The sequence below is a fragment of the Phycomyces blakesleeanus genome, assembly GCF_001638985.1.
Source record: "Phycomyces blakesleeanus NRRL 1555(-) unplaced genomic scaffold PHYBLscaffold_36, whole genome shotgun sequence".
NCBI lineage: Eukaryota > Fungi > Mucoromycota > Mucoromycetes > Mucorales > Phycomycetaceae > Phycomyces > Phycomyces blakesleeanus.
In genome coordinates this window covers 260,235-274,200 of record NW_017265166.1, presented here as the reverse complement: position 1 = coordinate 274,200, position 13,966 = coordinate 260,235, and the positions used below count along the sequence as shown (strand labels likewise).

The window sequence follows — 13,966 nt, the reverse complement described above, 5'->3', positions numbered from 1 at the left end:
ATTTCGTATAAAGGCCCTGCAGTTTTCTATTCTTCTTTTTTTTTGTTGCTTTTTTATCTCACAATATAACTCCTTATTACTCAACCAGAACAAAATCATATTATATTATATTATATTATATTAAATTAAATTAAATAATCTTTTTTTTTCAATATATATATATATAAAAAGAAATTATGAATATTACTCACAGTGGAAACGAGCCAGCCGACCCATGGTTTGCAAGCATTGGAATGATTAGTAGTGCTTCAGCCATAGTCCTTGGTCTTTTGGCTCTCAAATACCCCGACAGAGCAGCCTTTTATGAGCGTCGAAAAGGCATTTACCACTCCAGAGGTTGGCCAATCCTCGGCGCTACTCCATCAATGATATGGAATAAAGAAGTAATTCACGAGTACTTTTTGCACCAATTTGAAAAAAGTGGCGTTTTGACATCGTAAGTGTTATAAATAATGCACCAAAAAACAAACAAACAAACAAATAAGCAAAGGCAAAAGTAAATAGAGAAGAATTGGCTTTTATTTTATTTGTTATTTGTAAATAAATAAGTAAATAAGAGTTTGAAACATACATACATCTATGCAAAAAAAAAAGCTACAAAACAAGTTAAAATTGAACATTTATAAAATGTATCTTTTGTAGGGCAATTTCATCACTGGGAATACCATTCACTATTTCCACTATTGACCCTCGTAATATTGAACACATCCTTAAGAGTAAATATCCCCAAACAAAAGACTAAAAGAAACGCAGAGTATTAATACAAATCTAAATAAAACTTTATTTTAGACAATTTTGAAAATTACGTAAAAGGACCGGCATTTGATGAAGCAACACAGGATTTACTTGGTCATGGTATATTCAATTCAAATGGAGAAAGATGGAAATATCAACGCAAAACAGCAAGCCATATATTCAATGTCAAGAATTTCAAGGATCAATTTACAGAGTAAGTTTCTTATCTATCTATCTACATATTTATATATTTATTGGGAGTTTCTTTGGGTTTCATAGTGTATTCCTCAATGGGTTCAAGATAATGAGTGAAAAGATCTTTGATCCAGCTGTCAAAGAAAATCACTCTGTCGATTTTCATGATGCCATGTACAGATTCACTCTAGATTCCTTTATTCTGTAAGTACCTAGTTTGTATTATTAAATAACCATACTCGGGCTTCCTCTTCTTCTATTGCTATTAATAATAATAAACCTTTTATTCTTCTTTTCTTTAAAAAAAAACACATACAGGCTTGGGTTTGGAGTTCACCTAAAGACATTGTCAACCAAAGAAAAGGTCCCATTTGCAACCTCGTTTGACGAATGTCAACGTAATGCAATCCGTCGACTGACTAACCCAGCCTGGCGTATTGGAGAGACGGTCCGGCACTGCTTGGCCCCCTGGAAAAAAACCATTCCTCAGCATGTCGAGACGATCAACAGCTTTGCTAGTGATGTGATCAAGAACCGGCGAGACCAGGTTGCCAAGGGAGAAGAGCATGGTGATTTGCTTTCGAGGTTTATGAAGTGCCGAAACGAAAAAGGCAATTTGCTGGACGATACCGAATTGCGTGACACGGTCCTCAATTTTGTGATCGCAGGCCGTGACACAACCGCCCAGTCCTTGTCCTGGACGTTTTATAACTTGATGCAGAATCCGGCAATTGAAGAGAAACTTCTTGAAGAGATAAGGGAACATATCACTGATTCAATGGAAGACGACCCACCTGCCATGTACGAGGCGATCAAGCATATGACCTATGCCCATGCAGTGTAAGCATAAAAGTTACAAATAATGCTTTGTTCGAGAAGTCTGACAGGTGTAAAATATTTTTTTTGATTGCTCGGTCTCTAGATTCCACGAGACTCTCCGTCTTCATCCTTCTGTACCAAACAACCAAAAATATGCTCTAAATGATGATATCTGGCCTGATGGCACACATATCCAAAAGGGTGATTATGTTGTCTGGAGTCCGTGGGCTCAGGGCCGGTGCGTCAGCGTGTGGGGAGAAGACGCAAAGATCTTTAAGCCTGAGCGATGGATTACACCCGAAGGTGATTTAAGGCGTGAAAGTCAAGGTCAATGGCCTGCATTCCATGGCGGACCACGCGTATGTCTTGGTAAGATATTTCATTTAAATATTAATATTAATATTAAAGATAATGATAATTAAACTCTATTATGTGTGTGTAGGTCAAAATCTAGCTACGTTACAAGCCTTGATCGTTATTGTATTCTTATTGAAAAGGTACAAGCTGTCTCTTGTACCTGGTCAAGAGATCACTTATCTGGTTTCATTGACCCTGCCAATGAAGAACGGGATGTCTGTCATGGTTGAGAAACGACAGCCCGCACAGTAAAATCTCATTTTTTATTCTTTAATCTGATTTCTATCTCTGTTCCTTTACACACTACTCCACTTCAGTATTACTCCAATTACATATTAACAACAGTTTACTTGTATATTTTTCTTTTTATATATATACAAAAAAAAAGCATGTGATTATCATCAGCACACCTGCTTTTCTTTTATACCAATAAAGCCAAATCAAATCAAATCAAATCAAAATAATGAAATATTGAAATATTGAATGAACGAGTAAATGAATGAGTGAATGAGCAAGAATATGGTTGTCTCTCTATCTTAATGACGATCTGATAATAATCGCTAAAGGAGAGCTTGTTAAATGAGAAAGATATATATATATATCTTTCTCTTTACATTGGAGATTTGATAAGCTAAAGTTTTGTTTAAAAGAAAATGAATAGATAGATAGATAGAAAATGAAGAGGGGGAATAGGTGCAGGGATATTAAATAATTTGACGTGTGTTTCTAAAATGATGATTAAGATTAGTTAGTACATGTGTATTTTATAGATTATAGATAGACATTTGGCTTACATTTCCTTCAACTGCTTGGAGTAATAGGTGAGGATCTCTTTGCGTTTAAGCTTCTGGGCAGGTGTAAGATATCCCTAAAAAAAAAGAGAGAGAGAGAGTAGATATACGTTAAAGAACTGTAGCCTAAAAGCTATGAAAAAAAGTGTTCACTTACCGATTCTGGGGTCCATAATTCTTTGCAGACCCAGATATCAAACAATAATTCTGCTCCCTTGAGCCCACCCTTTTTGCCTTGTTGGAGCAAGACTTCATGTACCAATTTACGCACATCCTTATTTTCGCACAGTTCATCCCAGCTCTCGATCTGAATTCCGCCACTCTTCAAGGCAAGTGCACGCAAAGCCCCTTCGGCAGGAACCACGAGGGCAATTGGTTTGGCATAGAGAGAGTCTGCGCAGACACACATGTTTTCGACTATGACCGACGTCTTGTAGACACTCTCGAGTTTCTCAAGGGCGATGTACTCGCCGTTGCTCATCTTGACCAGGTTTTTCTTTCTGTCGATGATGCACAGGGTTCCTCTGTCGGTCCATTCGCCAATGTCTCCGGTCATCAACCAACCATCCGGGGTCAGTGTTTCGCGGGTCGTGTTTTCCTGCTTAAAGTATCCGGATGTGATCGAAGGGCCTCTGATCCAGATTTCGCCCTGAGGACGAGGGAGGTTTGTGGACAGGTACCCGGCTTCAGGGACATCGACAAACTTGACCTCCACGCATGGTACAGGTGCACCAACTTCTCCATAAGCAAATTGATCTGGAGACATGACTGCACACATACTATTTAATGAAATATATATATATATATATATTTAATTTAGAAACACACATTTATATATGTATATCAACACATACACACACACACACAAAAACTTACCCACAGCTACATGATTACAATGATTTCGTTTTAATAATCAAGGAAACAAAACAAGCATGAGATTAGTATCAATTGCTTCTTTAACCAACCAATCAACCAAATAGCTAATAAGCTAACAATTTAACGAACTACCGAGCTAAAGAACTACCGAGCTAAAGAGCTAAAGAGCTGACCATCCCCTTCACCCCCCCCCCTTTTTTTTTCTTTTCTTCGTCCTCTTCTTCTTTTGGTTTATGTATCCAGAAATTGTGTATTGTATTAAACAGAGAAAAGAAAGACATTACCTCTCCGTCATTCCGTATCCACCCAATAATGGACACGCCGACATGGAAAGGAATCGTTGGGTTTCTGCTGAAAGAGGAGCGCCTCCCGAAAGACCATAACGCAATTTACCTCCCAGTTGTTTCTTTACGTTGTTGAACACAACCTTGTCCAGGAATCCGGTTGGGAGACCGTAGCCTGACATGTAGTCCTTGAGGTCCAGCGCGCCATGGAAGATTTTCTCGATGCGAGGACCCTTTTGGACAACCTTTGTCAGGATCGACTTGCGGATGGTCTCCCAGACCTGAGGTACGCCTGTGAGGATGGTTGGTGCGAATTCTTGGATGTCACCCCGGCAGTTACGCACGGACACCTCGGTCAGAGTACGGATCGAACCATAGCCAAGGGTGACGCCAAAGAATATACACAGACTTTCGACAAGGAATTCGAGGACGTGGGCGAGTGGTAGATAAGCCAAGACTCGGTCACCTTCTTCAACCAGATGTTGCAACATACGGCAACAACCAGCCACTAAAATAAATATGATCACAATAAGCATAATGCCAGTTTTCATTTGTGTGTACTTGAAAGTCTTGGATGAGTAGAAACCAATAAGGAACTTTTGATAGTAGAAAAGTAAGTGGCAAGAGTGTTTGTTATCTTACCTGCTGCGACAACGTTCTTGTGGGACAAGACGACACCTTTGGGGTTTCCTGTGCTTCCGCTTGTGTACATGATACAGCAGATGTCTTCGCTTTTTGGCTTGACTGGTGGAAGCTGGTTCTGTTGGCCAAGAGACAGGAGTTCCTCATAAGAGAGGGCATACTGGATCTGACCACTCTTTTGGATCCGCTTGATGTCTTCTTGCTTGACCTTTCCTCGATAGATGATGTTCTTGACTGTGGGACAGGACGGAAGGATCTGTTCGATGATCGGGAATTGATCGCCGTTGATAAAACAGGTTGCTGATTCTGCTTCGTTCATGGCGTGTTGAAGACCTTCTGCTCCAAGGGTATCATAGGCTGTGACGATGGTAATAGTTTGACTAAATGCAGCTAAATAATAATAATAATAAAGAAGACATATGCACCAATCCGTCAGTTTCATTTGACCCACTTTCTGTTGCTGCTGCTTTGTTGTTGTTTGTCCTATGCACTAAACCCCCTCTTTCTCTCCCTCTTCCCTTTCCATTTTTCCCTTTCACAGTCATTATTTGTCCCCTATTTTTTTTTGTATTTCTTTATCTTTATACTATACTATACTATACTATATTATATATAGTTTTTCTTCTTCTTCTGGTGGTGGTGCTGCTTGTTTATCTTTATACTAAATGTCTATAGTATAGGTATGCTGTATTGCTTACCATGCGCCATCATCATCCACTCCACACTAAATAAGTCCGATTACATTGATAAGCATAAAAACAAAAACAAAAAAAAGGTATTTTTTTTTTAATTTTTTTCCCTTCTTTTCCAAATGTAGACAATACGTAGTACCAGCTACATTTTTTTTCCCTCTTTTCTCTCTCTCTCTCTATTTCAATATGTAAAAAAAAATCTTACCTTGTGGAAGCAGAGATCTGAAGTTTATCTTGCTTTTGCATGCCGATTTTGGAGAGGCCTGAACCAAGAGCCTTGGCAATTTCCAAGGCTTCACCATAGGTAAAATAAGAATACTTGCTGAGCTGGAGATATGTCCAGATCTTTGTTTCGGTCTTTTCGACCCCATTGACGGTCTTTGTGACATCTTTTTCTTCTACAATCGTGTCCTCCAATACTCTGTAGCCAAATCCATCGCGGTCCCTGTAGTGGGTAGCACTATATTGGAGAATATCATGCAACGTCTCGACACCCAAGGCAGGAGTCACCATTAATTCACTAGGCGAGAGGATTGATCGACGTGTGGCAGACTCTCCAGGTGCAGCAGGTGCAACTTCAATAGAAAAGCTTTTGATAGACATTGATTCTTTTTTTCTTTTTCTTTTTGTCTGTATATTAATAGGATTTGAGATTTGAGATTTTGGATTTATTTTTTTGTAACAGATATTTTCGTTATTTCTTGTGTGTAAATAGAAAATAGAAAATAGAAAATAAGATAAGAAGAAGTAGAAGTAGAAGAAGTATAGATTGAGTTCAAATAAGTAAAGAAGAAATTAAAAGAAAAGAAAGAACAGGTTGAAAAATAAGGAAGAGGACAAGGGAAATAAATAATGGATCCCAAAACTGGATAAGAAATTGAACAAAAAAATAAAAAAATAAAAAATAAAATAAAATAAAAAATAGAAGAAAAGAAAAGAAACCAAAATTGAATAGCCGCGTGTTGTTTTTATAATTTCATGTGCAAGTCCATCTATATTTGTTGAACTCATTTGACTTCTTTAAATGCGTATATTCAACATTTATTTAATGTCGTTAATAATAAACAATACTCTGCAGTACCACGATCGATAGAACACCAGAATCCTAAATAAATTCAACCCAATCTGCTTTAAATCTGTGCAATTCTGGTAGTCTTTAATGATTTTTTTCTTTTGTTGTGTATTTTATCTTAAAGAAATGACCGTCATCGTCATCTATTACAAAAAAAAAAAGAGAGAAAGCCTTAAATATCTTGGTGCCTTTTTCATTGGGATTTGTGTACAGCCAAGAGTTTGTAGTTTGATTTGATTTGAATTGATTTGAATTGTTTGGGTTCTCTGAGATTCTCAATACAATACAATACAATACAATGCAATACAATACAATAAAATAACGTTTTGTTCACCAATTGGTTTCTATGGTGACCATTATTTGTACTAATAATCTGACACACTATGTTGTAAAAAAAAAAAATTCAAACAAAGACAAAAGAAAATAAAATAAAGCAAGGGGTGAATCAAATCCAATCCAATCCAATTCAACTTCATTCAATTCAATTCAATTCAATTCAATTCAACCTAATGATTTCATTCATTTGTTTAGTCCTTTAGTCTTTTGGTTCTTTGAAATTTTTGGTATATTATAAGTTCATTGCTTTGATCCTTTTCCTCCTCCTCCTCCTCATACTCCTCTTTACCTTTACCTTTTTGCTTTCATTTCCACTTTTACCTCCACTTCTATCTTAATCTCTAATTTGTCCCCTAGAATTTCCTATATAATACATACAAGATCTCTTTTATTTATTTTATTTTACATACAGATGATAATAATTATAATGTTTAGAAACACATTTAAAGTCACTACCATGACAATATGTAGAGAAGCAGCGATTCGCTATAGTCACAACTAAGCAGTGATAATATTTATACATACTTACATACATACATACATACATAAATATTTATATATATATTTTGTCAATTTCAATACTATCAATATCTCCCTTTTGAACAATTATGCATTTACAGGATATGTATGAAACTCTATACCAATTTTGTACTTGCTTTTGTTTGTTTGTTTGTTTGTTTGTTTGTTTGTTTGATTTTATTTGTATCAGATATAATAATGATATTATTTTTATTATTATTTTATTGTTGTTGTTATTATTACAGAGAACCCTGGTATATATATAAAAACACAGGGGGGGGGTAGTCAACAGGTATTGGCGTAAATATCTAAAATATAAATTACTGTCTATAAAAGAAAAAGAGATAATATAATATATCGTCTTGTATTAAACAAGTAATATTGACGTTGACATTTATTTATTTGTTTTTACTTTATATTGCTGTTAGTACAGACACAGCAAATGTTGTTTTCTAGTAAACCTACTTTTGCCTTTTTCTTATAATCGTTATAGAGCCTAAAGCAAGTTATTGTTCAGCCATAGATTTCAACAGCATAACAACAAAACACCTATTTGAAGCCTATTTACATTTGTAAACTCCATTAGACACAAAAGGGGAAAACAAGGACAAGGGGATATGATGAAAGGGGGAGAGGGATAGAGAAAGAGAAAAAAAAGGGGGTTTCATTAGAGATGATCAGGTATTTGTTGATAAATGTCGGAAGTGGCTGAAAGGACCAAGTCTTTAAAGAATTAAAGATAGATATATCATTAAGATAGGGAGCAAGCAATAAAAAGGATAGAAAACAAAGAAAAAGACATGTTCCATTGGAAAAGAAATATTATTATAAATATATACTTTGACTGAGTCAAGTATAGGAATCTGGTGGCAAAATTGATGTAATTTGGTACATACTTCAAAATTAAAAGCTGCTCCTGCAAAACAATAGTAATAGTAAGAATAATATTTTGACCAAAAGGTGCAAATAAAAATTCCTCTATGAACAACAGATTTGTTCTTTGACTCTTTATATATCACATATTTTGTATTGAAAGTCTCTTGGCAGTCTTGTACAACCAAGATTTCTGCAAAAAGCTTTTAGTTTATACAGTGGTGACAAGCCAGTGTGTATTATAGGTGGCACAGTCCAAGAAGAGTCCTGGTATTCTTTATTGATATATAAACAATCCCAAGCCATTAAGAAGGAAACCCCATGGCTGCTTTACCTGGCCCTTTTCCTTTTCTTTCTTTGCGCTTATTAAATTCCAAAGTACCTTTAATGACATTATGATTATGATAATGATTATGATTATTTCATGTGCTCTTCCCGGTAAATACCACCAATTCCCCTCTTTTCTCTCTTATGTCTTTATCTCCATCTTTCCACCCATTCTTGGGGTATTGGTAACATCAAACAGCTGACATTCCAAAATCTCTCTTATTTCTAAATACATGCTCCCAATTGTTCTCGTCTATCTGTCTTTCGTTTGTCCTATTGGTGCAGATCTCCTGAACAAGCCAAAGATTATCTAAAATAATTATTTAACATTTTATCTTAACTTGTGGGAGTACAGCTGTGATTAAATGCCTACAATAAAAATAAAAATAAAAAATAAATATTAAAAACCTATCAAAACCATGTGCAATTATAACAATGTGTACAAATGCGTGCTTGTTACTTGTTTCTTGTTTCTTGTGTTTGCGTTTGTGTGATTTTCTTATTTTGCTTTTAAATCCCTTGTGATGAAGACTGTCATTATTAAACTCGGCGGTGCTGCCCTCACAAACAAGAGAGCCATTTGTGAGCTAACAAATGAATCCCAACTCGGGGTTTTGTTTGACCAACTCCAGGTTGTCTATGAATCTCTCCAAAAGTCAGGTGATCGCCTAGTTCTCATACACGGTGCAGGCAGTTTTGGCCACCCTCAAGCCAAGCGACACCACATCAAACAAGGCTGGCTGTCACACGCATCAGCCAACCAAGAACGTGAACAAAAGCTAGGCTTTGCAACTCTACGTCAGAATGTCCTCCAGCTTCACATCGCAATCCTAGCCGGTCTGCAGAATCGCGGAATACCTGTAGTCAGTCTTTCACCTTTTGACCACATCACAACCGAGAATGGTTCCGAGAATAGTCCAGAAAGATGTTTTCGATCCGCCGCTCATCGTGCAAATGACCTGATGGCTCTGGATCTTGTTCCGCTCCTTCACGGAGATGCAGTGCTGGATCGGGTGTTGGGATGTACTATTTTGTCAGGTGATGTGGTAATGTACCATCTAGCTCAGCTTCTTCCTCAGGTAGTCCGTTGTGTATTCGTGACGGATGTTGCGGGCGTTTATGATTCCGATCCAAAAGTGGTTTCTGCTCAACCTGCTCGATTGATCCCATTTATTGATTCAAGCCAAACAACCAAAGGCATCAAGAAAGAAATAGAGCGAGGACAAGGAAAGGCATCAGTTAAGACACTGGTGTCAGAAGGAAACCAGCACTCTGATGTGACAGGTGGGATGAACAGTAAGGTCAAATGGGCAGCAAAGACTGTAATGCATGCAGATCAAGCTCGCCGAGAATTACAAGTCGTCATCTGTAAAGCAGGGTCATACGAAGCAGAACATGCCATGTCACTTCAACCTGTTCTTAACAACGGAGAACCCTATCCCGAACTTGCGATGACTGTATTCAGTACCACCCAAATGCAATCATATTAATATTAATAACAATACTATATATATACATATATTTAAACAGGCTGTTTATTTTCATATTTTATTATATTTATTATTAAATTTTGGTGTGGCTAAAATCTCCCCTCTCCTCACTGTAATATATATATAGATAGATATAGATATACAGCTTAAACCATTGATAGATAGGTTTGCACTACCTTGGAAGTATCATTGGTTCCTTTTGCAGAATAAACATCCAATAATCTTTCCTTAGCAAGAGCGTGGAGATCCTGAGCATATTCTGTGTCCTTGGATTCCAATAGTTTTGAAGCACACTGTTTCCAAAATTAATAATAATAATAGTAAATGAAACACACGCACAGAGACACAAACACATTCGTTCATTCGTTCGTTCATTCATTAACTAGAATCCCCCACAAAAGATAATCCAAAAGAAGACAAAGAGAGAAAGAAAGAAAAAAAGAAACTTACTAAATCAAGACCATAGAGTGCTCGCACATGGTCTTTGCACAACTCAAGTACTTTGCAGTACTGTTTCAAGGCCAATGGGTAGTTGTGCAATGTGAACATTATCTCGGCATATTTGAGATGAAAGATGTGGTTTCCAGGCTGGAGTAACAGCAATTCCTCACAGCAGAATGCAGCCTGTTCGTAGGCATGCTTTGACAGATAAAGATGACACAGCTCCAACCATGCTTCATGATCGTCATAGTAAGTATCAAGGTACTTTGTCAGAGCCTCCATAGCCTCTTGATCTTTGCGTCTTTCCTTGAACAGTGCAATCTGACGTTTGGAAGCCAGCTGTTATATATATATAAATAAAACACAAGAATGAGATTGTAGTCCAGTGAAATGTATCGAGGTATAGTATAAAGTAGTATAGTGTGAAATTAGACGTGTTTGTTATGATCTTTTATATATATACATATATATTGTGGCTTTATTAACTTGCCATGTTTGTTTCGTCTTGTTCAAGGATAGAGTCATACACTGCCTGTGCCTGGCCAAGCTTTCCTTCTGCCTCTAGTTTCATGCCTGTGAGACGCTTGAAACGAAGTGACTTTTCATTGAATCGGGTTCTGAGTTGAGCAATGCAGTGCTATTTTTTTTTAAAAGGATAATTATTGTTATAGATGAGAATAGATGAGGATGTGTATAAATGTTAATCTCACATTGGCCAATTCAAGGTCTCCGACATCGAATGCTGCAACTGCGATCTGTTCATAGATGGGCCAGACTAAGATGAAATAGAATTGTTTATAATGAGCGTGTTTGTGCTGTGATTATATATATATATATATATATATATATATATATATATTCTGGTCAGTTAAAGTAGTTTACCTTGTTCTCCTAGTTTGGACAATTGCTTTTCTCTAATCAGTCTGGCACCAAGAGCAGCTACACGTTCGGATTTTCGCTCATTTGTCAAGCGATAGGACTGGAGTTCTTCTACAACTGCTGCAGAGTCAAGACGGGACATTATATATATAAAAATATAAAGGATAGAATAAAAAAAAAAGAAAAGAAAAAAAAATGGCAATGTAATTTTGTTTTAACTGGCGGAGTCTTTAACCAACCAGAGAACGATCCGTATACACATTATTTGATAGCCTGTATAAGTGTTCCTATACATATAAAAGAAGAGCTCCAATAATTACAGAAAAGGATAGATAAAAAGTATAAAGTGAATGGAAGTTACTCCTTCAATATCCACGTGTCTATCTTGCTCTATTGGCATTATAAATTATCAGCTTCTTTATAAGAAAAGAAAGAGAGAGAGAGAGAAAAGATTCAAAAGAAGGGTTGATGATAATTCCTAAATGTACATATTTATGTGTGCATATACTAGATCTAAAGATATATAAGTAATAAGCCTGTATGCATGTATGTGTGTATCTAAATTATTACTAACCTTGAGATCTAATGAACCAATTATAATCTTGTTTCATTCTCCAGGCTAAATTTCTCTGCTGTGAATTTGTTTTTTTTTTGGTTTCTTTAACCTTTAACCCACATTGTGCACATTGCAAAAGTAGTCACGTGTACCATATTTTTTTTGGGGGGGTGGTTAGAAGAAGTATCTGATGGAATTAACACATGTAAGTTCTATTGGATTTCATTTCATTTCATGATCTCTTTCTCTCTCTCTCTCTTTATGAATATATAGATATTTGTATGTTGCATTTCGCTTTTTAATATCAGAATTAGAAAAGAAAAACAAAACAAAACAAAAAAAAAGTCTATCACGTTTTTTAACTGTGATTATTTTTCTGTTATTCATTTGGTGCCTTTTTGTTGTCTCATCTGATTAAGTCACTAATACGCAAAAATAAAATTTTAAATACACACACAATATATGTATATAAATATTTATACAAGATTTTCTATTATAAATGGAGTCTTGAGCTATCGGATGATAGAAACTGACATCAGTCAATCAAAGTCATATAGATATCAAGGTTTACTTTTTTATTTATTTATTTTATTTTATTTTATTTGATTAGTACTATTATTTATTTAAAGTGGAGAATCACTGTAATCTGTTTCCAAAGAAACAAATTAAAAAACCACTGCTAGGCAACTAAAAATAATAATAATTAATATAATCTGTTGCTAGACAACCAAAAGAAGACAAAAAAATAAGAATAAGAATAAGAAAAAGAGAAAAAAAAAATTGAAGTGGATCGATGAATAAGATGGTAAAAATATGCCTTGTAAAGATTTTTTTTTCTTTTAAAAGAAAAAAGGGGGGTTTGGAGCAAAAGAGAGAAGGAGTTGGACACACAAGTGTATATATTTAGTTTAGACTTCTTACTAAAATAAAAGAAGAAAATAAGTTGCTCTTGTAGATACACTTATCGTATGCCTTTTATATATATATATATAATTAGATATTAGATATAAAAATTTCCGTAACAAATCAACAATGACACGCGAAACACTAAAGATTATATAGAAATCGATGATTTGTGTAGTTCTTTAATATATAATTTTTTAACAAAAAATTATATATTAATCTTTAACAGGCATATAATAATCACATCACATTCATATTCATATTCATATTCATATTCATATTCACACTCACAATAGTATTCAATAATAATGATAATAATGGTATTAAATTGAAACACTTTTATTAAAATAATATACATATATATATATAAAATAAATGATCGGACCATCCGCTGAGAAACTAACTATAGTGCGGAGATTTGGTTCCGACAGAAAATAAGAATACAGGACAGGACAGGACAGGACAGGACAGGACAAATAGACAAATAGACAAATAGACAGATAGACAGATAGACACCCAGTCTAGCAAGTCCAGCCAGTCAGTAAGTAAGCCAGTCAGCCAGCCAACCAAACAGACAGACAAGTTAGTACAGGACAAGAAAGACAGAATATTATAGGCCAATACTAGATAGATACACTGAATATAGTATACACATTTATACATAAAATTATAATAATAATAATTTTTTTTTTTAAAAAAAATAAAATAAAATAAATATAAAATTGATTTCTCAAGACCACAATTGACTGTTTTCTCCCCTCCAACCACCTCCTCCAACCCCCTTTATTATATATATATATTTATTTATTTTTATTTATTTTTATTTATTTTTTAATATTTTTATTGCTGGTTTAAAACACCTTGTTACTTTGCACCCTCTTTACCCAACACACCCAACTCTTTCCTCCTACTTCTTCCTTCTTTTTTTCTCTTTATATTCTCTAGAATATTTATACTTGCACATACAAGAACGTAATTCATCTTCTTTTTTTCTTCTTCTTTGGAATCTCATCACTTTACATCACCACAACACATCATCCCAACCTTCAAGTTCTATTCTCTTCAATATCACACTACCTCTGCAAGCAATGAAAAGCGTCGAAGCTGGTACTTTTTTTCTTCTTTTACTATCCTTCATACGATATCCTCTTCTTTAATTACTTTTTCTATGTCTGTTTT

At 35.3% G+C, this 13,966-nt stretch overlaps 4 protein-coding genes across 4 annotated transcripts; 2 read left to right on the top strand and 2 right to left on the bottom strand.

Annotated features, from left to right (window-relative positions):
- Positions 1-679: 679 nt before the first annotated feature.
- PHYBLDRAFT_119271 (cytochrome P450 CYP5203) lies at positions 680-2,358 on the top strand (the record flags this gene model as incomplete). The annotated part of the gene is made up of 6 exons (XM_018428676.1): positions 680-716; positions 790-949; positions 1,015-1,134; positions 1,249-1,770; positions 1,853-2,118; positions 2,192-2,358. Coding segments are annotated over 6 exons (1,272 nt in total), but the record flags the coding sequence as incomplete, so codon positions are not given.
- A 78-nt stretch (positions 2,359-2,436) lies between these two features.
- Positions 2,437-5,994, bottom strand: PHYBLDRAFT_79956 (hypothetical protein; the record flags this gene model as incomplete). Its single annotated transcript, XM_018443531.1, is given in 8 exon segments — positions 2,437-2,832; positions 2,901-2,974; positions 3,055-3,679; positions 4,037-4,039; positions 4,058-4,565; positions 4,700-5,089; positions 5,398-5,423; positions 5,597-5,994. 8 exon segments carry the CDS (start codon positions 5,992-5,994, stop codon positions 2,811-2,813), a joined length of 2,046 nt encoding a protein of 681 aa, XP_018284473.1. The 3' UTR covers positions 2,437-2,810.
- Positions 5,995-9,042: 3,048 nt separating this feature from the next.
- PHYBLDRAFT_70887 (hypothetical protein) lies at positions 9,043-10,008 on the top strand (the record flags this gene model as incomplete). Its single annotated transcript, XM_018442357.1, has 1 exon — positions 9,043-10,008. One exon carries the CDS (start codon positions 9,043-9,045, stop codon positions 10,006-10,008), a length of 966 nt encoding a protein of 321 aa, XP_018284472.1.
- A 28-nt stretch (positions 10,009-10,036) lies between these two features.
- PHYBLDRAFT_128550 (hypothetical protein) lies at positions 10,037-11,914 on the bottom strand. The gene is made up of 6 exons (XM_018429222.1): positions 11,903-11,914; positions 11,332-11,841; positions 11,160-11,224; positions 10,940-11,086; positions 10,459-10,788; positions 10,037-10,301 (listed from the first exon to the last, which is right to left on the bottom strand). Exons 2-6 carry the CDS (start codon positions 11,468-11,470, stop codon positions 10,155-10,157), a joined length of 828 nt encoding a protein of 275 aa, XP_018284471.1. The 5' UTR covers positions 11,471-11,841; positions 11,903-11,914; the 3' UTR covers positions 10,037-10,154.
- Positions 11,915-13,966: the final 2,052 nt, after the last annotated feature.

Bases quoted from the DNA above. Each gene is read 5' to 3' on its own strand.
- PHYBLDRAFT_128550 (XM_018429222.1), bottom strand. From the start codon at position 11,470: ATGTCCCGTCTTGACTCTGCAGCAGTTGTAGAAGAACTCCAGTCCTAT. The intron at 11,225-11,331 runs GTAAACTACTTT...ATTTCATCTTAG, and splicing joins GTCCAAACTAGGAGAACAAG to TCTGGCCCATCTATGAACAG. The intron at 11,087-11,159 runs GTGAGATTAACA...AAAAAAAAATAG, and splicing joins GAGACCTTGAATTGGCCAAT to CACTGCATTGCTCAACTCAG.